The sequence below is a fragment of the Phoca vitulina genome, unplaced genomic scaffold, assembly GCF_004348235.1.
Source record: "Phoca vitulina isolate PV1807 unplaced genomic scaffold, GSC_HSeal_1.0 scaffold108, whole genome shotgun sequence".
Taxonomy (NCBI): Eukaryota; Metazoa; Chordata; class Mammalia; order Carnivora; family Phocidae; genus Phoca; species Phoca vitulina.
The window spans coordinates 579522-601904 of NW_022589811.1; the positions used below are offsets into that span (position 1 = coordinate 579522).

General features: G+C 55.0%; 1 protein-coding gene across 5 annotated transcripts; it reads right to left on the bottom strand.

Annotated features, from left to right (window-relative positions):
- Positions 1-6351: 6351 nt before the first annotated feature.
- On the bottom strand, positions 6352-22006 carry SELPLG (selectin P ligand). 5 transcript variants are annotated; one of them, XM_032398026.1, is made up of 5 exons: positions 21762-22006; positions 21215-21362; positions 16394-16470; positions 15741-15872; positions 6352-9023 (listed from the first exon to the last, which is right to left on the bottom strand). In XM_032398026.1, the coding sequence occupies exon 5, from the start codon at positions 9016-9018 to the stop codon at positions 7693-7695; it is 1326 nt and encodes a 441-aa protein (XP_032253917.1). In that variant the 5' UTR covers positions 9019-9023; positions 15741-15872; positions 16394-16470; positions 21215-21362; positions 21762-22006; the 3' UTR covers positions 6352-7692. The 5 variants fall into 5 exon arrangements, with proteins under 5 accessions (XP_032253917.1, XP_032253919.1, XP_032253916.1 ...); XM_032398028.1 differs by lacking the exon at positions 16394-16470 and having other exon boundaries at positions 21215-21313; XM_032398025.1 differs by lacking the exon at positions 16394-16470.
- Positions 22007-22383: the final 377 nt, after the last annotated feature.

The window sequence follows — 22383 nt, forward strand, 5'->3', positions numbered from 1 at the left end:
AGCGGCTGGACAACAGGGTCTCAGGAACGAACCACCCCCAGGGAGCACGGGGGCAGCCTGAACCAGCGCTGAGGCTGGAGGGGAGGGTGGTTCGCGGGCACATGGCTGCCCTGGCAGGGTTCATGTGCCTTGCAAAGGGGCCTGTGTCTGTACCACTTCAGCACTCCGGTCTCCTGTCCGGAGGCCCATTTCTCTCTCCTTTCTTGGGAAAGGCAGCCCTGAGCCCATCCCGCCGCCCGCTGACCTCGGGCATGGGGGTGCAGCTCTGCAAGCTCCTGGGTGGCAAGAGTGAGGGCAGCCCCAGCCCCAGCCTTCCAGCCACCAGGAGGCTACTCAAGGTGGCTGGCACACAGAAACCCCTCTGCGTCTCCAGAAACCTCTGGGAAGGGGCCTTCGGGGCGTCTCTCACTGCCGAGTGGGGATAGCAGGGTGTGTCCCCCTCAGTACTACTGGCCTTTTGGACCAGGCACTGCAAGGAGGGGGGGGTTAGCTGCAGCCCTGACCACGTGTTCGATGCCAGGAGCACGACCAAAGTATCCACAGACAGGTCCAATGTCCCCGGAGGAGGGCAAAGTCGCCCCCAGGTGAGGACCGCGGGCTCAAAGCCTTCCTGTGTGGGCAGCAGTAAATCGATGGTTTACTCACCAGCCGGGGAGGCTGGGACCCCCAGAGTTCCCAGCACTTATGGTTTTATTCTATTTGTTGAGAAATACGAAGAAAACAGAAAAAATCTGAAAGAAGCAAAGAAAGCTCAGCTATCATTGCACACCGGGTGGCTAGCCTCTCAACAATTTGGTGGACTGCCTTCTAGTCTTCCTTCCACTCTCGATAATCCTAATAGCTGTGATCTACTGAGCACTTCCTCGCTTCCAGCCTCATTTCATTCAGCCTCCCGACACCCTCAGCGGGGTGATACTGTTATTATCCCATTTGCCAGAGGAGGAGACCGAGGTTCAGAGTCCACATGATGTTACATCATGGGCGTTTTTCCCTGCTGTCCTTCAAAAACACTTTCATGCCTATCCCACCAACGTTGTCCAGTCACCTGCTTTGTGCCGGGGTCATGCTAGAGGCTGAGTCCATGTCCCTGCCCGCGAGTGCGCCGCCTCCCAGGAGTGAGCGTGGGGGCCAGAGGCCGAGGCTGACAGCTGCGAGGGGGGGGCAAGCCTGTCCTCAAGGCCGGCCCCGTTGGGACCCTGAATCCACACACCGCCTTGCACACAGTGGTTTCAGCTTTTGTGAGCTGCCCACAGGGAGAGGCACAGGAAAGGGTGGTCCCCACAGGAGCTGTTTGTCATTCTGTTTTCTGCCCGCTCTGTGGGGACCGAGAGCATCCTGGCCATTACTAAGCGGTGCCATGTTGAAAAAGGACCACACTGTCTTCTGGGCAATCCCATTCCTGCCCATAGCTTCGGGTCCCACGCTCCTTTGCAGCCGCCGAGCGCAACATGGCACCAAGGATGGGCAGAGCCCAGTGGCCGCTTCCCAGCACCTCCCGCCCTCCTCTGTGGGCTGGCCTCCGGGGTGGACTCCGCTCTGTGGCCGAGGGGCGATCAGGTCAAGGGTGTGGTTTTGAGCTCTGGAGATTTTGGGGAATTCTCAGCCCTTCCTCAAGGTGCCCCCTGAGCAAGTCTAAGAGTTTAATCCTGGATCTGTGATTTTTCAAGCTGTGTGGCCTCAGGCAAGTCATCGAACCTCTCTGAACCTCAGTTTGTTCCTCTGTAAAACGGGATTACAGATAGGACCTACCTCACAAGCTGAGGATGAAATGAGGAAACACAGACAACAAATCCAGCACAGAGTAAACTCACGGTTGGCACCTGGGAGGGAGCTGCGGCTGTTACTTCTCCCGCCATTGTGAAGGTTACCGGTACCCCGATCGTTCACGGTCCAGGGGTAGCTGACCGTGCCTGTGTTAGATGAGGACTCGGAGGCTCAGAGAGACTACAAGGCCAGGCCCGGACTGAGCATCATCTTGAATTCTGTCCCTTGCTGAGCCTTCTAGGGCATGAAAGACCCACAAGACCCTGCCTCGTGCGGCTCCCACCCGAGTGGGAGGAACAGGTGAGTGAACAGTGGCCGCTCAGTGGCATGAGCAGACACGCGGATACCCATTTCACAGACGGAGAGATGGAGGCCCGGAAAGGAGGAGAACAACCTAGAGTTACCTTTTGGCCAGTCAGGCTGATCTCTGTGCCCAGAGCTCAGGGCAAAGAACCGGGAAGACGAGGGACAAGCAAACAGGGAGCCCAGAGGCATGGCTGGATCAACCTTGAGCTCAGAAAGTGCTCGGGGCCTGGGGGAGCTGAGCTGCAGAGAGAGGCAGTGGAAGGGGTGATGGATCAGAGGCAGGAAGCATGTGTGAGGACGAGTGAGGAGTGACGAGGTCAGTCTGTCCGGACCATGAAACATTTAGGTCAATGGCCAGCAAATGACAAGATTGGAAACTTCTTTTGTCCTCGGGCACCAGGGAGTCACTGAAGGTGTCCGAACACAGTAGCAGCCACTAAAGGAAAGGAGGAGCTGGGGTGGGGGGTGGCCCCAGGAGCGGTGGCCTCTTCCGGTCTCTCTGGGGATGTCCAAGCCCTCCACGCTCACGCATGCTCCTTCACCTGAGCAGACCCACAGGCATGCCCAGGCTCAGGAACCCACTGCCCGCCTGCTTGTTCATCTGCTTGCACTGGGGCACAATTCCCACACGGTAAAATGCACCAGTCAGACGAGAAGAGTCGAGTGAGCTTCAGTAAAGGACGATCCCATGTGACCACCACCCAGACCAAGATGGAGCATGATGTCCCCATCACCCCAGAAGCCTCCTTCCAGCCCCTCCTACGTCGTCCCCCAAAAGGGTAACCACTGGTCTGATTTCTACCACTCTGGATTGGCTTTGCCTGTTCTTGGACTTTTTATCATTGAAGCCACATAGTATACACATAGCCCTTTGTGTCTGGCCTCTTTAACTCAGCATGTGTTTGAGATTCGTCCACGTTGGTGCATGTACCAACCGTTCGCTCCTTTTTATTCCGAGTAGCGTCCCGTTGTTCATTTATCCATTCACCAGATGATGGATCTCTGGATTGTTTCCCGCTTTTTGGCTATTATGAATAAAGCTGCCATAAACATTGCATACAGGTCTTTGCACGGACACACATCTTCATTCTTTCGCAGAAATACCTAGGAAAGGGATTTCGAAGTTGCCCGGATGTGCAACTTGGTGCAAATATGCAGGATGCTAAATACATGTCTAACTTCGTAAGAAAGCGCCACGCCGGCTTCCAAAGCGGCGGTTTCCTGTTGCATTCCCAGCAGCATGTGAGTCTTCTAGCTTCTCCGCATCCTCATCGGCACGTGCACTGTGGGTCTTGAACGGTAGTCCTTCTGGTCGCGTGAGGTGACATCTCACGGTGGCTGTCATCTGCATTCCCCTGATGGCTAATGATGTTGAGGGTCTTTTCCGGCAGCCTTCTTGACACTTGGCCTGGAGATTGACCAGACCCTGGAGACTCTCCAGGGCCAAAGCCCATCCCACCACCCAACCTGCTCCTTCCACTGATGACACCCACGTAGGAAACTTGAGGTTTCCATTTCCTCCCCTCTTCATCACCCTGCCCATGCATCACCAACTCCTACACTTCCTGCTTCCCAGTTATCTCTCGATTCCTCACCTCGTGCACCCACCACGCTGGCTCAGGCCCCCTTATCCTCAAACAGCCGTGCCCGCCCCCTGCAGCCACTCTGGCTCCTTCCCGCCGCCCTAGACTCTTCCATTCTCCCAACGCCCCCACCCCGTTCTATACACTGTCCTCAGTGCCTGGAACATTCTCCTCTCTACACCCACCCTCAATAACTCTGCACCTGTCCAGCCTCAAACATTGTCCTGACCCCTTCCCCACCTCACCCCCAAGGTCCAGCCACATTGCACATGCTCTGAGCCCCAGCACCCCTCCTTTGGGGCTCTGGGCCCAGCCACGATCTCCTATTTCTCTAGGTGATCATTTGATGAATCGCTCTCCCTCCAGGCCAGGAGCCCCACATGGCATCCCCGGGACCTAGCATGGTGCCTGGCACAGGGTGGACACACCACGACATTCGAGTTATATGGCCTGAGTGGCAGATGGGGCGAGATATAGAGGGCAAGCTTGAGGAGCCTCTGCCCAGATCAGCTGCCGGATGAACCATTGCAGGGCTGGCAACCCCAGCCCGGAAGACACAAGAGACCTAGAGTAAACTTAGTATGCGTCCCCTCCATTTCCTGATTTCCTGTCTACCCTCCTTCCTTCGCTGCCGCCAGAGCTGAAGTCAGCAGAATCTGCTTTCTTAGCAATGCAACCTGCTGGCGCAAGTGAATTAGCCTCCTGAACCTCAGTTTCCCCAGCAGTAAAATGGGATAATAATTATACTCACGTCCCAGGTGGTTGTGAGGCCTGAGTAGATCCTGCAGCTGAAGTGTTCGGCACGGGGCTAGACGTGCGCTAAATGCCCAGGGCCCCCCGCCCCCCGCCATCTCTCTGTGTCCTGGACCGCAGCTTTACTGCATCCTGCTCTCTGCAAGGAGGGAGCTGGCTTCGACCCTGTCACCTTCCCCAGGACCAGTGCCTTCCCTCAGCCACCAGGAGCTGCAAGCGTGACTGCTGGGGACTTCCAGACGCCAGGACAGGTCAGCAGCAGGGAGAGTTTGGGGCACGGCATTCCCCCCGGAACCCTGCTGGGACCTCAAGGACAGCACGACACTGTGGTAGGAACAGGGTTTTCTGATTCAGGCCTGGGTTCCAGTCCCAGATCCTATGTGTGACCTGAGACAGGTGACTTGGCCTCAGTTTCTCCCGTAAAATGAGGAGAATACGAGTCCTCCTTCCCAGGCTGTTTGAGGGGACTCGGGGGAGATGTTGCAGATGTTCGTGCTCAGAATATATGTGCCGAATGGATGAACGGGTGATTCAGGCGGTGATGTTCAAGGTCGAGGGGAGGTGGGGGCAAGAGGAGAGCCCAGGGGTGTGCAGGAGTCAGCCTATAGCCGTCTCCCAGGGCCCACTGTTAGATTTTCAGAATTCTGTAAGCCAGTTGTGTCATAAGTTAAGTTATAAAAAACCTCCAATACTCAACACTCATCACTTCCTAATTATTTTACTACATTCTGCTTTTATCTATGTTCTTGAGAAGATTTATATTTGTTGTATCATTTATTTTATACATAGTTGGTGGCTCAGAATCAGCCCTGGGAGTATTTACAACAAGGACATTGGCAAGCACCACAGATCACCGCCTGGGTACAAATGTACCCAAGGAGCCCGTTGTTGGGGGTCTGCAGCCGGTCCCTGGCTCAGCAATCCCTGCTCCTCAAAAACTGGGAAGGGCCAGCCTCTCAACGGCTCCAAGAGCGGGTGGCGGGCGCCCCCTGGTGGCTGCATCAAGCACCTGTCATCCCTGACGCCCACTTAGGTCCAGGCCTTGGAAAAAGCCGCCAAAGGGGAGCCCCCTGGGGCTGCAGTGTCCTCCAGCGGAGGGGGAGAACCCGGGGACCTGTTCCCTGCCCAGAAGGATGGGGTGACAAGGCCCCACGGAGACTGCTCAGATGTCCCCCAAGTCCTTCAGCCTCTGGGTCCCCAGCTCCACGATGTCAAGTCCCCAATGTGATTTTTCTCATCACTTCCAAAGGGTGAGGAAACGCACGTTTCTCCTAATGCACGATCCCGCCTTTTCCAGGGTCAGCTGCCCCCGCCCAGGGTGGACACCCCTCTCCCACCAAAGCGCCCTGAACGCCTTCCTTGTGTGTCATGCTGGTTCTAGAGAGTCAGGGGGCCGGGGGCCGACATTCTTCCACTTCTCACTGACTCTGCCCCCATGGCCTGCCACATTCCCTCCTGCCTGTCCCCTGTCTCCCCCCACTTCTCCAGCTGCAGCCAATACCTACCGGAACTCAACCCTGTCTTTGAACTTTGTCTGCAGGCCACACCCTGAAGTGAAGGGATCCGTGGCTCCCAAAGAGGCCGCGGGAGGTATTTTTCTAGAAGAGAAAAAGCCCACCAAGATGAGGCGTATTCCTGTCCCAAAAGGTAGAACAGAGCGCTTGTAGCAGCAGCTCCTTCTCCCGGTACCCAAGGGACAGAAAAGCTTCAGGAGGCAGAAGATCCCAGGTCTGAATCCGGGCTCAGCCACTGTCGAAGCTTTGGCACGGGGTCAGCGTGGGTCCGAACGCGGTAATGCAGGGACATGGTGAGCGTTGCATGAAAAGGGCAGCCAACCGTCCCGATTTGCTGGGCCTGCGGAGTTGCCCCCAAATGGGGCTCCTAGTGCTAAAATCACAAAGTCCCACACAAACCGGGCCATCTGCTCACCCAATGCTTAAATCAGGGGTCAGCAAACATAGAGCCTGCCGTCTGTCTGTAAATAAAGTTTTATTAGAACCCAGCCAACCCCATTCATTTGTGACACAGTGTCCGTCACCACATCCGATCTACGAGGACCGAGAATGGGGTTGAGAAGTTGCAGCTGAGACCACGTGGTCTGCAAAACGTAAAATATTTTTGGTCTGGCCATTTAAGAAAAGGTTTGCTGGCCCCAAACTTTGTACAAAAACCTTGTAGGCTGCAGCTGTGCTCAGCCCTGCGAGGAGTGGGTGTTTAATGGGAGACAGGCCCCCTGTAGAAGGCAGAGGTCAGGGTGGGTTTCCAGGGAGGATGGCCCTGACGTTGAGAGGGCATATTTGTCTGAGATTTGGTGGGGGAGGGCACCAAATTCTGTAGGTTAGAACTGGGTCATGGGGGATGTTGAATAAAGTGGATTCGGGGACCAGCCTCCCTCTCACCCCAAAAGCCTAAAACCTTCCCCAGCTGCCCAAAGATGTACCAAGATGTTCCCAGTGTCCAAGAGACAACACTGAAGTCAACTTTAGGCCTATACAGGGAGCTTCCTGGAGGGGGCTGGGGGTGAACAGCAAAGCACCAACTCCCCACCAGAAGGAGGCACCCTGATACCCTGAAACATTCAGCCATCATTTGTTTATCAAATATTTATTAAAGGCCTGTGCTGTACCAGGCCCTGGGCTGGGGGGTGGGATATTCAGTGAACAAGACAGAGCCCTCCCTAAAATGTAGGCATAGGGGCAGACGAGAGAGGGCAGGATAGGGGTTACTCTGTCCCCAGGAAGAAGCTCATTGGTCCACACAGCCCCAAAGAAGGGTATAGCCCTGGGCTCTCCAAGTATACCCCAGACCTCACAGGCCAGGATCTCACCCTGGGCTCCGTGGGGAAACGCCCAAGAAAATCCAAGCTGCCGCCAAGTGGGGGGGTGACCAGGAATGGCCTCAGGAACCCAGGACTCCTCCCCCCAATGCCCCCTTCCTGTACAGTGACAGCAACCAGAAGACTGGGTGCATGGGGATGAGACCTCAGCAGTGGGAGGCATTAGAGGGAGCCCAGACAGGTGGGAGACAGGGAGGTGGAGGGATCTCTCCGGCCTCCTCTGGAGGGGGAGGACAAGGCTGCTGGCTCACCAATCCTGCTTTGGCTGCAAGAATTCAGCCGCTTTCGGTCCTGTGGGGCAACCAGGGGCCCTGTTCTAAAGGTCCCCATCCCCAGGGGGCCCCAAGGAAACCCAGACCTGGAACAGAGCCTGGGTGCTTGGTTGTGGCCCGGCGGGCCTTGGAGGGAGCGAGGAGGCCAGGGTCCTGCTCACATGGACGAACGGAGGAGTTAAGGGAGGAAGCTCTGCAAGGTGAGGTCGTCCCCATCTCGGCCCTCCCCAGGCTCCGCCTTTAGGCCCTGGCTCTTGGCATTGGGCAGGCCCCCATTGGCCGTGGCCGTGGGCACTTCGCCCCCCTCAGGCAGCAGGGATGAGATGCAGACCATCTCGGTGGGGGAATAATTGCGCACCGGGTACATGTGATTTTTGCGGGAGAGGCGGACGGCCAACACCACTGTGCACACGAGAAAAGTCGTGGCTACCAAGGCCAGGATGAAGATGGCCAGCAAGCACTGCTTCACGGGGATGCGGTCCAGGGCCCCTGTGGGGATGGGGGCCACAGAGCTCTGTGGGGAGAGATGCTGCCGATTTTCCCATCGTTTGGTAAGGACATCAAGCAAATTGCCTCCTGCCACAGTGGTGCTGTTTTGAGGATCAGAGGTCACAAGAAGGACCGTGGCTAGGCGCCCTATGGTGGCAGGTCCTGTGGACGGGACCTTTGTGGTGGCTGGATCTGTGGACAGGGCCTCTGTGGCAGTGGGCTCCGTGGACAGGGCATCCGTGGCTTCTGGCTCCGTGGACAGAATCTCCATGACAGTAGACTCCATGGACAGGGCCTCTGTGGCAGTGGGCTCCGTGGACAGGGCGTCTGTGGCTTCTGGCCCCGTGGACAGGGTCTCCATGACAGTAGACTCCATGGGCAGGGCCTCTGTGGCAGTGGGCTCCGTGGACAGGGCGTCTGTGGCTTCTGGCCCCGTGGACAGGGTCTCCATGACAGTAGACTCCATGGACGGGGCCTCTGTGGCCACAGGTTGCGTGGTCGGTGCCTCTGTGGCTGCTGGCTCTGTGGACGGGGCCTCAGTGGTGGCCAGCTCTGTGGATGGAGCCCCCTCTGTGGATTGAGCTTCTGTGATAGGAGGTAATGTAGTGGCTGGTTCTTTGGTCAGTGTGTCCGGTGTGACAGGAATCACCTGTGTGGCCACTTCCATGCTCAGATTCCCTAGGGCCACCCCTCCTGTGTCCAGGCCAGCAGAGTCCCGTGTGGCCACCTCCAGAGTAGCTGGCTCAGGAGTTCCATGCCCCAGTGTTGCCAACTCAGACAGAATGTTAGGGGTCAGGGCCAAAGACCCAGGTTCATGTATAAGCATTTCTGGAGGCTCTGTGCCTTCTGTGACATAGTCATATGAGTCCACTTCGTGGTCCTCATCCACTTGTCTCCGGCCCCGGGCAAGCGGGGTGTCTGGGGCCTCCTGGGCTCCATCCTTCTCTAGCTCCCACAGCTGGAGGCTGCTGCCAGGACCCAGCAAAATCAGAAGCAGGAGAACTTGCAGAGGCATGGCACCTGGCGGGAGACACAGACAGAGGGACATGAGGATAGCTTCACCGCTGGGCCTGCCAAGCGCCCTCTACTGCAATCATGTGGACAGCGACAGCCAGGGGGCCAGGCACTTAGCGTTTAAGCATCCTCATGACGCAACACGTGCCTGGTACACGGGAGCTGCCCAGCAAATTGCAACTATTATTATTTATCAACATCAATAGATCCATCTGGAGGGCCCCACAACTCTCCTTATATGTTGCAAAGAAATTGTATTTGCCTCCCTACCCTTTGTGATTAAAACTTCAAAATTGTGGGCAAGACAGTCCACTGGGGTATAGAAAGAAACTATTAGAGCTTCTAGTTAGACTGTTTTGTCACCCTTTTGTGATTTCTAGTTTTGCACACATTTATAATCTATCATGAGCCCAGGAGTACCTGCTTACAGATAGATCAATGTACATATATTGTCCGCTGATGGCGTCCATGAACCAAAGAGTCTGTAGACCACAGGTCTACAGGATAAAGCTGCTTGTTTGGGCCTTTGGGGCCTTTTGGAGTCTGTTCCTGACCCGTCTCTCCATGTCCCTCTCTCCTACTTTCCTTCGCCTTGGCTCCCACCGTACACAGTGCTGGCCTGTCCCTCAGGTTCTCAGTTTTCCCCATCCTCTCTCGGTGTCCTGGCTTGGTTTTGTCCTCACTTCCACAACTGGGATGACAGTACCTACCTCATAGCTTATTGTGAGGTTGATACAAGCAACGCCTAGAAGCCCTTAGCACTTTGCCCCATCGCCAGCTCCAGCAAAGGGCGGCTACTTGGGCTCCATCAGTAAGCCTCTCCCGTAAGTCCTCAAGGGCCCAGAGCCATCAGCTGTGCTCTCTGTACTATCTGAAAACTCCCATCTCTTCAGAACGGTCCTGCCCTCGGGGAGCTGACGGTCATCTCATTTGCTTGGGGGCCCATTCTCCTGTGACCCTTCGGCCCCCTGACCAGCAGCCAGAAAGGGCAGTTCCTCTCCTTGGTCTTTCTTCCTGGCATGGTGGACATCCGTGTTTTCTTGACAGATCTCCCTCCCCTCACGCCCCCGCTGCCACTGGTGGGTTGTTTGCGGGATTCAGAATAGTGCACCTGAGGATCCTGTGGGGAGTAACAGCTGTGTTCTGGGCCAGGATTCAGGTATTCCTGGTTTTCTCAGACATAATACCCTCAGCAGGGTGCAATCCCAAGCACTGTGTCTGGGGCAGAGCCTGGGTCATTTCCAAAACTTATCCTCATACTTTGCATAATTTTGAGCAGAGACCAGTTGCTCATTCTTCCTTGAGTGACTGTAACTTACTCATAAGCCCCTTGGCTTCTAGGCTCAACCTGACCTCCTTCACCTGTGCACTCATGTTGGTTTCTAAAATGCCAGTCTGATTCTGTCTTAAAATAATTTCTTAAACCAAACTTTATGATATTTGCTCAGACACATCAGGCCTTCACAACTGTCTTCATTTTCCTAAGGAGGGGTAAGGCTCTGACAGGTAAAGCAACTTGCCCAAAGGCACACACCTGACAAGTGGCAGAGATCAGATTGTAGCCCAGTGAAGATTCAGGAAGGCTTTGGGGAGAAACCTGACCTAGCTAGGGGGGCAGAAGGAGCAAAGACTTGGAAGAGACCTTAGCTTGCTGTTTCTGTGGCAGGGGTTGGGGACCCAGTTGAGAGAAGGAAGGCAGAATAAGAATAAGAAGGACCTTGGGGCGCCTGGGTAGCTCAGTCAGTTAAGCGTCCGACTCTTGATTTCAGCTCAGGTCATGATCTCAGGGTCATGGGATTGAGCTCCCCGTCAGCTCAGTGCTCAGCATGGAGTCTGCTTGAGATTCTCTCTCCCCCCCTCTCTCTGCCCCTCACACCTCAATAAACAAATTAATCTTAAAAAAAAAAAGAAGGACCTTGAGGGCCATCTCATCCAGAAAGGTCAGCCCCATACCCATATGTATCAGGTGCTATTCAGGGCACAGGATTGAGAACACAGACTATGGGGTCAGACAAAAAGATGTTCAGGTCCCAGCTCTGTCCCTTATAAGCTGTATGACCTTGAATTTCTGAGCCTCAGTTTTCTCATCTGTAAAATGGGGATACCAATCTGCATCTATCTCATTGAGCTGTTAAGGGAATGCAACAAGATGATGAACTCAAAAGTTCCAGGCTCGCAGTAGGTGCTCAATAAACGTATCACACACACACACATGTGCGTATGCACATCCTTTGCCTCCCAACCTGCCTTTAGGAGGCAGAGCGTCTTTGTACAGGGGGGATGTTCCTGCTTGGGGGTGATCTTGGCCTTGCTTTCCCGGGGTGGGTGGGGCGGGGTGGACTTTAGGATCCGTATTTCAAAATTACAAAGACTTGTACCCACTCCCCACCCCCCACTTGGGCAGTTCTCAGTTCCTGGAAGGCAGAGCCCTCAGCCACTTCCTGGAAGCAGAGAGGGTGGGGGCAAGAAAAGGCCCCACCCGCCGGTGCCTGGGTGGAGGAGGCACCTTGATGAGTCAGGACCTGACTTTCTGCAGCCCAGAGGCAGGGAGGAAGGCATGGAAGGGGTGGCTGCCCTCTCCCTGTGCCCATCCCCACCGCCCCCTGCATGCGGAGGCAGCTTGGAGGAGAGACCACTCAGCAGCTATGTAACCTGAGTGGGTTGCCGCAGTTTCCCTATCTGTAAAATGGGCAACCTTGCTTCAGAGAATGGAGCTGAGAATCAAATAGCGTGCTGCAGGGAAGGTCCCTGATATCTGGCATCCAGCAGGGATGTTTTACTGGGGGAGCCTCTTCGGGGCTGTGGACAGAGATGCAGAGGAAAGAGAGAGCTCAGAGTCAGGGAAGATATGGACGCGACAGCCTCCCTACCTCCCCCAGGGGCAGTGAGGGACGCTGTGGGGTCCTGCCTGAGAGCAGAGACCCCCGCGTGTGTGGAGATAAGACAGGGCACATCGGGAAAGCCCCATCTCCCAGCCCAGGTCTATTTAGGGCGACCACCTCGTCCAGGGTGTTCCCACTTTTAGTGCTGAAAATCTCTCATCCCCTCATCCATTGTCCTGTCGCCTCAGTCCCAGACAAGCTGGGCTGGCTGGTCACCCCAGCCTGGTGCCTGCCACCCCACGGGCTTCAAGGGAGAAGGACCACGGAGACCCCAGCCACGAGCCAGGCTGCTTGGCAGGAGGAAAATCCGGCTCCCGGGCGTTCTGTTGTTCTGAGGGGGCCGTGCAGGTGCAAGGACAGGGCTGGAATGTGAGCGCTGTGGCTGGCAGGTGGGATATGGACTTTACTATTTGCTAAGAGAAATGTATTGTAATGCAATGAGCACGGCGTATCAGAAGGCTACCACTGCGGCTGGACCATTCCACACCAGCACTGGCTACTACAACTCCCATTATACGGATGAGGACAGCAAGGCTCAGAAGAGTGAAGGCAATTCCTCAGAGCTGTGAAGTCCCCCCCTTACACCTTTCTCCCCCCAGAGGCAGGAAAACGGTCACTTACCACAGGAGAGGGGCTCTGAGAGAGGGGCAGAGAGCTGCCACGTCCTATCTGTCTTCCTGCTCGCCTAACGGAGTAGGTCAGATACGGCCCGTTTCCTGTCTTTTACCCTAAAACCTGGTTGCTCCGCCGGGGCCCCACCCAGGCTGTGGAGGGGCAGGCCACGGGCGGGGGCCCACACCCTGCTCCAGGCTCGGCTGCGTGCGGCCACCCTGCTCGGGAAAGGCACCGTGGCAACTCCAAGAAGCTTGGGACTTGACAGTCAGAATCTTGGATCCTGGGAATCCCAGCACTCAAGAGTTTGGAAGCTTAGGACCGGAAAGACTGAGCATCTCAGGGTGTGGGTTGAGCAGCCGGTCAAGAGAAGGGGGGGCTCCAAATCAACGGTAGGTCAAACCAAGGCCCAGGTTTCCTCCCCTGGGGCCCCAGGGCTGTTCTCAGTCCTGGCGGCCAGGACAGGCCCTGGCCCTACTCGGGATCAGGTCCAACATCAAACCAGATCGAGGCCCAGCTCTGGCACGCATAAGCTGTGTGACCTTGGGCACCTGAACTCACCTCTCTGAGCCACAGGTCCCACATCTGGAATAAAAGGACAATGATAGCACGTACACTTCATGGGGTTGTTGTGGGTTGAAGGGAGCTGGTTCAGGTTGAGTGTTTAGCACACAGTAAGTGCTCAATAATGGCCAGCTGTTGTCTCTGTCATTCTGCATTCAGGGCCATATCCCGGAAAAATCCCCAACCCTGGAACAGCTTTGACGTACCTCTGAGTCAGAGAGGGCCGGGAGAGAGAGCCCTAGAAAACTGTCTCCATGGCAAGCCCCAGGACAGCCCTGGCTTGCAAATCACAGGTATCAAGTGTAGACCATGTTCCAGGGACTGATCTAAGAGCTATACATGAATCACTAGCTCACTCAGGCCCTAGCACCTCCTCTACTAACCGCATGTGAAAGATGGGGAAACCGAGACCCACTTGGCACCTAGAGTCACATACCCAGTAAGAGAGGGCTCAGCAACTTGCCCCTGGGTGTTCTCGCTCCAGATCCAACTCACAGTCACAGCCTCCTATCATCCATTCTCCAGAGCTAAGCAAATGGCACCTCCTCCAAGAAGCCATCCTGGATTGCTCAGGCACAATTAGTGGTTCCCATTGTTTAAACCGTTTAAAATGTTGTTTACTGTCTAAAACTCCATTCCCATTGGCCCACGCACTTCAAAAGGACAGGAACCACAGATGTCTTGCTGCTCACACCCCTTACCCAGGGCTTAGCGGACAGGCAGGCACTTAGCCGGCGCTGTGACATTGGCTCAGTGGGGCGCGGGCACGGTGGCTGCCCCACCAGCGTCTCCACCAGGCTGCAAGCTTTTGCAGGGCAGAGTCTCCACTGGGTCCCCAGCCCCGACAGGCCTGGCCTCCCGGGGGCTCATGAAAGGCCCGTTGCAGGAGGGGACTAGTGAATGGGACAGAAGCAACCAGCATGCAGGTTCTTGCTCTGGGCTTGCCGTCCTGCCCTTCCCGACCTTTTCTCATCATCGCCCCTGACCCCCCTCAAGGAGCCCTTTACCTAATTACCACCCATCCCTATAAACCGCGATACCGCAGATACACCTGTTTACTGTTCCATAGCCTTTGCAGGAACAGAAGCCCCAGTGATGGCTGATTTTCTCTGCCCCCTGCCCCCACCAAAAACAAACAAACAAACAAACAAAAACAACAAACCAAAACCAAAACCAAAACAACTTTCACCTTCTGGACCCCGAATTTGCTAGCCTGGTACAGAGGAGGCAAGACATTTTGCACAAATGAATTTAAAGAGACCTACACCTGGTTTTAGTTTAACAACTGAGGATTGTCTGAAGAGTTGTCTGTGTAAACAGGCAGATGGACCAGCACACAGACGCACAGCCAGCCATCCTATCTCCTTCTAGCCTGGGCCCTATGTCCCCCCACCATCCTCTTGCTCAAGCTTAGCAAAAGAGACCGAGAGACCATGGCTGGGGTCACCCTGGCCTCCACGAGTTTCCTGCAGCCAGATGAGGGCTGGGGAAGCAAGTCCAAGGCCAGCCACCTCCCAGCCGGGCCACGATGGGCAGCTGCTTCTCCCCTCTGAGCCTCGATTTTCTCATCTGCACAAGGGGAGCACAGCATTCCTGGGTGATTCCCCAGCCCCTCGGAAGGCCCTGCTCCTGCCTGGCCGAGCTTCCCAGGAGGCGCTCAGCCTGGCAGCCCGGCCCCTTCCGCCATCCGGGCTTCAGTCTCCCCTGGCCGCTGGCCAAGCCTGGTGACAGAGGCATCTACCATTTCGGGTGTGGCCAGGCCAGCCCCAGAGGAAGTCGCTGAGGGGCCTGGGGCCAGGAGAGTGACCCCCTGGGCTCCCTGCCCATCCAGAGGACTGGTCTCAGGGGGCTCGAAGTCACAGATGGGAAAAGAAGAAAACAAGAGGGTCCAGGAAGGAGGAAGAGAATTCCAGGCGACCGGAGTCCTGATCATTGTTTATGGGTGATTGTGTGCGCGTGTGCGCGCGTGTGCATGTGCGCGCGTGTGCGTGTGTCGGAGGTCACTGCTTTAGGTACCATCCCCCGCCCGCCATTCTCATTCCCCTTTATGCCCCTAAACCACCCCAAATACAAATTACTAAGAGTATTCTAATTATGATGATTATTTTCTCTTTGGCTAGCAATATTAGTTAGTATCCTAATTCTAGTATTTTCATAATTTGCTACGGACCAGCGTCATTTTCTCAACTTTATGAAAAGCATGAAGAACATCACTTTGGAGACAATATTGTTATGGATCTCTAGCCTAAGTGGCTTCAAGACACATCCCGCACCTGCTCTCCCTTTCTGGGATCACCCAGATCTAACCCCAGCTCTGCTCTGAGCAAGTCCCTTCACCTCCCTGTGCCTCGCGCGCAAAGAGAGGCAGCATGATTTTTAGGGACATGTTCCTGGTTTCTCTGATTTTTTTCAAAGTTAGAGCCCCTCCCCCTTCTTCAAGCCAGCAGCCCGGTGGCCAGCCTGATGGGGAGGGTAGGATGGAAGAAGCTGAGGGAGCAGGATCCAGAAGATACAGCCAAATAAGGCCACGACCTCAATCCCCAGCCCCCGGGGCTCTGGTTCGGAGCTCAGGTCCTGCGCCCGGCCGGCCCTCTGCTGTCAGGCGGGCCTGCTGGTCCCAGAGGCCTCCCAGCTACTCCCCGTGGTTTGGCAAGCGGGCACTTACCGTGCTCAGCAGAGCATGCGACAGCTGCCTCGTGGGCCCAGGAGAAGTGGCTTCTCTCCCTTAGCGACCGGGATGGGGCCCACGCTGCCAGAGCACTGCTGTGGACCCCGGACCCCGCCAACCCTCAACGGCCTGTGTGAAAGAAGGAAGCGAGAATGTGGTTATTCAGACGCGGCCACGTGACGGCCCACACCCCCTTGTTTGTGACAGCTTTGGTGGCAGTGTGGATTGAGACGGGGTGGGTAGTGGGAGCCTGGGACCTGCTGAGCCTCTTGGGTTCTGGTAACCACGCGCATGCCGAAAACCACATGCAAGCTTTCTGGGAAGGGCTGGTTGAGAGGCACGACCCCACGGTGATGGGAAGTAGGGGTGAGGGGGACCCCACCCTGGAAGGAAGGGAGGGACCACATGCAAATAAGGATGGTTCTAGATCCTTGTCCAAGTTGGGAATCAGGGTGGGAGAAGCCACGGAACACAGACTTTCCTGAGGTTTGCAAATATGATGCAGCCATTCTTTCAGGATCCATCTCTAGGTGCACAGGTGATCCTTTTAGCCACAAGCAGTAAGTGCTCTGAGGAGCTGCATGGCAAATTCCACCGGGGCAAGTCCTGCTTATTTTATTTCCCCATGCTGATTCGTTCGTTTCACCAACCCTGGCACCCCACTCTGGGGGCCCTGAGGTCCAAAAGGCAAGCAACTCCAGGCTCTGGTCCTCCCGTAGCTCTTCATCTGGTGGGGAAGCCAGCAGGTGAAAAAGTGAACAGACCATTACACACAGGGATGTCACCCTGCGGTGAGCTAGGGAGGGGCCCCTACCCCATCCTGGGCAGGAGAGGGGGTTGTCAGGAGAATCTTCCAAGAAGTGGCACAGAGGATGACAAGGGTGGGCTGGGTGAGCAGCCCAGGAGAAAAATAAAGGCATCCCAGGCAGAAGGCACAGCATGGCCAAAGGCCCGGAGACATAAGAAAGCCCAGAACTCTCAAGACAGTGAAGGAAAGCGTCATCTCTCAGGGTCTGGCCTGTGGCTCCGTACAAGGTGGGGTGTGGGACATAGGCAGACAGGGGTTCATACACTGCCTTACACACAGGTTGTTTTAAAATGATAACAGGAGGCCCAGTGGGTGTTCACCACGACAGAACCTCCATTCCAGGGTCGCCTGGGTGGCTCAGTTGGTTAAGCGTCTGCCTTCAGCTCAGGTCATGATCCCAGGGTCGAGCCCCGCGTCAGGATCCCTGCTCTGTGGAGAGTCTGCCTCTCCCTTTCCCTCTCCCTCTGCCCCTCCACCCAACTTGTGCTCTCTCTCTCTCCCTCTCTCAAATAAATGGATGAATACAATCCTAGAGAAAAAAAAAAAAGAACCTCTGTTCTAGAAGTGGCCAAAAACTCCCCCGGTCTGTATAGAGACAGGAACACTGAGACCCCAAAAAGGTGAGAATGTTAGAACTTCCCACTCTCCCCCAGCAGGTTTGGAAATAGCCAGCCCTCAGGAGCAGGGATTGAGAAACTGAACAGACCCCTGCCGGGGCTGGAGGCCACTCTCAGGTGATAGGCATTCCAGATAGATGGTTTAGCCTGAGTCCACAAGTACATTGGAGACAGGACAGTCCCTCTGCTGGGGACTGCCTTGGGCCCCCACCCCTCACCCTCTAACCCAGCTCATCCTGCACCAGAGCCCATCACCAGATCCACAGTTCTGAAACCAACGGCGAGGTCCTAAAGATACAGAGGACATGGGAGGGTGAGCTACCTTCCCAGTCTGCCTGGGACTGAAGGGGCTCTGGGGTCAGGCTTAAAACTGGGTAAGTCCCTGGCAAACCAAAATGACTTGGTCACCCTAGAGTGGGGGCCAGCCCCTTCCAGGCCATGGGGCCAGGGGGAGCTGGTCATTTGCTAAATTCTGAATGGGGCGGCGTTGGAGGCTGTTACCCCACCTGCAGCACTGGGGTGGGAGAATTGGGGGGGCGGTTCCGGAGCAAGCAGACACAGAGTCCCACATCCCCCAGATGCATCCCTTCCTCCCTGTCCCAGATGCAGCCACAAAGCTGCTTCTCAGGAGGGTCGGGCACAACCTGGGGAAAAGGAAACCGTACCACAGACCCACCCCTGGTCCTTTATGCCATCTGTGAGCTTTGAAAACCATCCAGGAGCAGGGCCCTACAGGGGACAACACTCAAGGCCAGGGGGCTGATAACTGGCCTCCTACGAGCTGCATGACTTTGGAAAAGTCTCTTCTCTCGAGCCTGGGCTTCCTCCCGTAATACAATGTTTAACGTTTCCTTGGCCTCTGCCACACGCCAGACGCTGTGCATCATATCAGCTCATATAACGCTCAGAGCAGTCTTTTGGTGAAACTGAGGCTCAAAGCGAGGCTGTGCTTGCTCAAGGTCACACACAGAGTAGGGGGCAGAGCCAGGCCCAGGCAGCTGGAAAAGAAGCCCCCTGTCTCACCCCCTGGCCTGCGATGCTGCTGGCTCAGTACCTGCCCGCAGTGAGTCTTCCCTGCACACCAGCCAGCTGTCTGTGAAAGGGAAGGGAACAACTCAGGGGCGGGTGGGTGATTTCAAGGTAAGACTTGAGCAGCAAATATCACTACGAGGATTCCAGCTCGTGTCGTCTGTTCAAAGACCAGAAAAACCGCATCTCATGACCCCTACCACCTGTGAGAGTCAAGCATTCAAAGCGAGCGGGTTTCCACTTCTATAGGCGGAGCCCAAAAAAGGGCTCCCAGGATGCGTTCAGAAACCCCGGAAAAAACATACAAGTCCCGTCCTAATGGAAACCAGCCCCTCAGAGCGTGATCCGGGCGTGAAAGTCGCCTGCACGCTGAACGCGTCCAGAACGCTCACGCCTCGTCAGTGGAAAAGCAGGTGTAAGGATGTGTGAACGGCACTTTCAGCTGTGAGTGGGTGCTCGGAGGAGATACCGAAGGAAATGCTCACAGCGCTCATCTCTGGGCGGCCCAAGGATGGGCGGCCCTTCTCTTTCCCATACATCTTCCTGCCCTGTATTTTTAGATAGAAAAATGTAAATAACGACATGAATTTCAGCTCTACTATCAGGAAACAGAGATTTTAAGCAGCGCAAGGCCTTGATAGACACCCTAGATTTCAGGATGACTTGACATTTACCCCCTCTGTCTCCACCCTCCTGGGGTGTTTGGGGGACGGTCCCTCCCACGCCCCAGCCCTGTGTTTCCCGGGGCTTCCAGCTGTGGTTTACCAAGGCCCTTTGGCCACAGCGAAGGGGCCAGTCACATCACTTCCTCAAATGTTCCTCAGCCTGACTCTGGAGGATTCTCTGGAGGGGTTTAGGAACCTACTCAGACATCATAGACTAACCCCCCAGAGGGCGACTCCTTCCCTAGAACAGGATCAAGGAGCTTTTTCTGTTAAGGGCCAGAGACCGCATCTTTTCAGCTTTGTGGATCTGTCCCAAATATCCAGCTCCGTGGTGGTAACATGGAAACAGCCATAGTCCATATGTAATAAATGGGTGTGGCTGTGAGCTAATAACATTTTCTTTGCAAAAAATAGGCAGAGGGCCAGATTTGTCCTACAGGCTGCAGTTTACTGGCTCCTGACCTAGGAAAATGAGAGACATTGGCTATGGGGAGAACCAAACTGGAAGAAGAAGTGAATGGGTCCCCGCAAATGGGCAGAATGAAACACGGGTCCCCTTAAGACTACGCCGCTGGCTTTCTTAGGGCAGGACACATTTATTGAGCCCTGAGTGCCAGGCACTGGGATGAGCCGCACACAAGACACATACAGTCCTTGCCCTCTGGGAGCCTCCAGATTAGTGGCCCGGTCAAAAGCCACCATCCTGGGCCACTGAATGTAGCCAGGTGGAAAAGCAGGGTTCTGAGAATGAGGAGAATTGAGTCCTTGCCTCAAGCCTGCTGTGTGGCTTTAGTGAATTCACTTGACCTCTCTGAGATTGTCTCATCTGGAAAATGGAGCCACAAATGCTTAGTGCAAAACAATGCAAGGAATAATAAAAGTCTAAGAGTAGATTGGGCTGCAGATGTAGGCAGAGCCCAATCGCCTCACCTCTGACTCCCTGAGTCCATCTATCCTAAAACTTGAGAGCAAAACCCTAGCCCTCAATGTATAATCCTTGCTCCAAGTGCAGGAACTCTCTCCCTACGTAGGATTCAATGGCTCCCCATTGCTTTTATTTTATTTTTTAAAGATTGTATTTATTTATTTGAGAGAGAAAGAGAGAACGAGCAGTGGGGAGGGGCAGAGGGGAGGAAAGAGAGCGAGCGAGAGAGAGAGAAGCAGACTCCCTGCTGAGCAGGAAGCTCAATGTGGGGCCCCGATCCCAGGACCCAGAGATCACGACCTGAGCCCATGATAGATGCTCAACCAACTGAGCCATCCAGGCGCCCCAACCCATGACTTTTAGAATAAAGACTCAAATCCCTGACATGGCGGCCAATGCCTTGACCCCTCTTCCCCTCCAGCTTCATCTCACTCACATGCCCCCTTGTTCTCTGCTCCAGTGCCTTCTTTTAGCTCCTCTTATGTTTCCTCCTGACACAGGACCTTTGCATGTACATTCCTTCTGCCTGGAGCATTCCTTACTGCTCATCACCTGAGTAACTCCTGCTCACAATTTAGACCCAGTTCACGCACCATCTCCTCGGGAAAAGCCTTTCCTGGCGCCTGACCCTACTCCGAGATCTCAGAACACTGCACCCCTCTCCAACATGCATGTCATTCCTTGACACTTATCTCTCTCCCTGGAAGCTCCAGAAGAAACCCATGTCTGTTTTGCCCACCATTGCATCTCCTGGGCCAAGCACAGTGTCTGGCATATATGAATAACAATGGCTAACATTTATCAGGTGTTTCTTCATGCCAGGCACTGTCCTAGGCTCTTGACACATTTGTTCGTCACAATTAAACAAATTGGTAATTTAATTTGTCACAGTTGCCTCATGAGGTATTAATAGTATTCCTATTTTTGGATGGAAAAAAAAACAAGACCCAGAGAGGTTGAGTAACTTGCCTGAAGTCACACAGCTAGTAAGTGGGAGAGCCAGGGTTTAAACCCAAGCTCTCTGATTATGGAGCCTAAATTGAATCACAATAGATGTTTGCTGAATAAATATACAAACCGTCACTGCTTCTCCTGGCAGACACTGCCCGTTACGATTGGTCCAAGGGGATGCAATGCTCCCCACCACTCTCCAACAGGATGTGAACCGCTGTGGAGGTGTGGAGCTGGAACGGCCATCAGCAAAGCCGGTGAGGGTTAGCTTCCTCTCCACGTGGACCCCGGTGCCTTTTGGCAAACATGGGCTCCGAGGGGGTTCACTAACCCATTGCTGCTGGAGCAGCCCCATTTTAAAGCTCACTGGGCCCCCCACTTGGACAACCAAAGATCTGATATCCGAGCAATCTGCCACCTCCTATACCTGGACACTACTAAATGGTCGTCCGTACACTAAATGCAGTTTTGCTTACCTTAGCCGATGGGTGACAATGCTTGTAGCTGCCACGTGAGGGTGTTCACCCCAGCTGGGCGGGGGGCCTGTCTGCTTGCATTTCACTCCTCTGTTGCTTCTGCTTGGGGAGTGGAGTAGGGAACTGTTCACACCAGTGACCAGTACAGCTGCCATGTAGAGACAGAGGAAAGCCAGCAAAGCTTAACTTTGACCTGGTATTTACCAGGCGTAAGCTGGTCAACCGTGCATTCCACCTGACAGGCCAGGTATAGCTGAGATCTGAACATCTATTTGTAATTTGCTGGGAACTCACTGTGGCCCCTGCCCGCACCTCCCCCCGCACCTCCCCCCGCACCCAGGATGCCCATTTCCCTGAAAATGGGGAGAACTGTAGGAAAAACCGGGTCACATCTCCTAGAATCATGCCTGCCCTCGAAAGTGGCCACTCTGCCTCCTGGGAAGCTGAGGCTCAGGGAAGGGCCCTGGTGGACTTGAGTCCAGGTTGGCCAGAGGAGACCACAAAACCTACAGCTTCCTACCAAACAGGCGTCCAGCTGGAAAACTACCTGCCGTGCGTGTCCTTTGTTCAAAGGAAAGCAAGGATCTCATGGAGGACAGAGCTGCTTTAATGAAAGGGAGGTGGTGGGGGAGGAGTCATACCCAAGGGCCTGCCCTCCCCCCTTCTCCAAAACACACATCCTCTTTGATTGAAGGGAGGGCTCACAGGCTGTAATTTGCCAATTTGAACCATCTAAAGGGGAAATGGCCACTATGGGGCCCACCGCAGCTGGGACGCAATTCCCCTTCTCAGATGGAAACAGAACCTCGGGGAGCCCTGGATTCTGGCTGTCACTCTGGGCAGCCCCAGGAGCAGCTTCTGGGATGAAGGCCTGCAGAGTGAAGCTGCTCCTTCAGAGTAAAGGAGAACAGGGGCTCCCCGGGGCTCACTACGTCAGCGTGGGTGCTGGAGAGTGGCCAGCATAGGGGCTGGTCCCAGACCTGGAAGGCCAGAGGGTAATCAAATAGAGAAATGTGCTCCAGACTCAGTGGTTTTTCCGACAGTGGCAGTTGAAGGATCAATGCCTCCGACGGCCACTGGGCCTGATGGTACAGTGATGGAGGACTCTGGATCTCAGACCTCAAGGGGCTCTGATGAAGGAGGAATACCGGCATGAGGAAGGAGTCTTG

Bases quoted from the DNA above. Each gene is read 5' to 3' on its own strand.
- SELPLG (XM_032398028.1), bottom strand. From the start codon at position 9,018: ATGCCTCTGCAAGTTCTCCTGCTTCTGATTTTGCTGGGTCCTGGCAGC.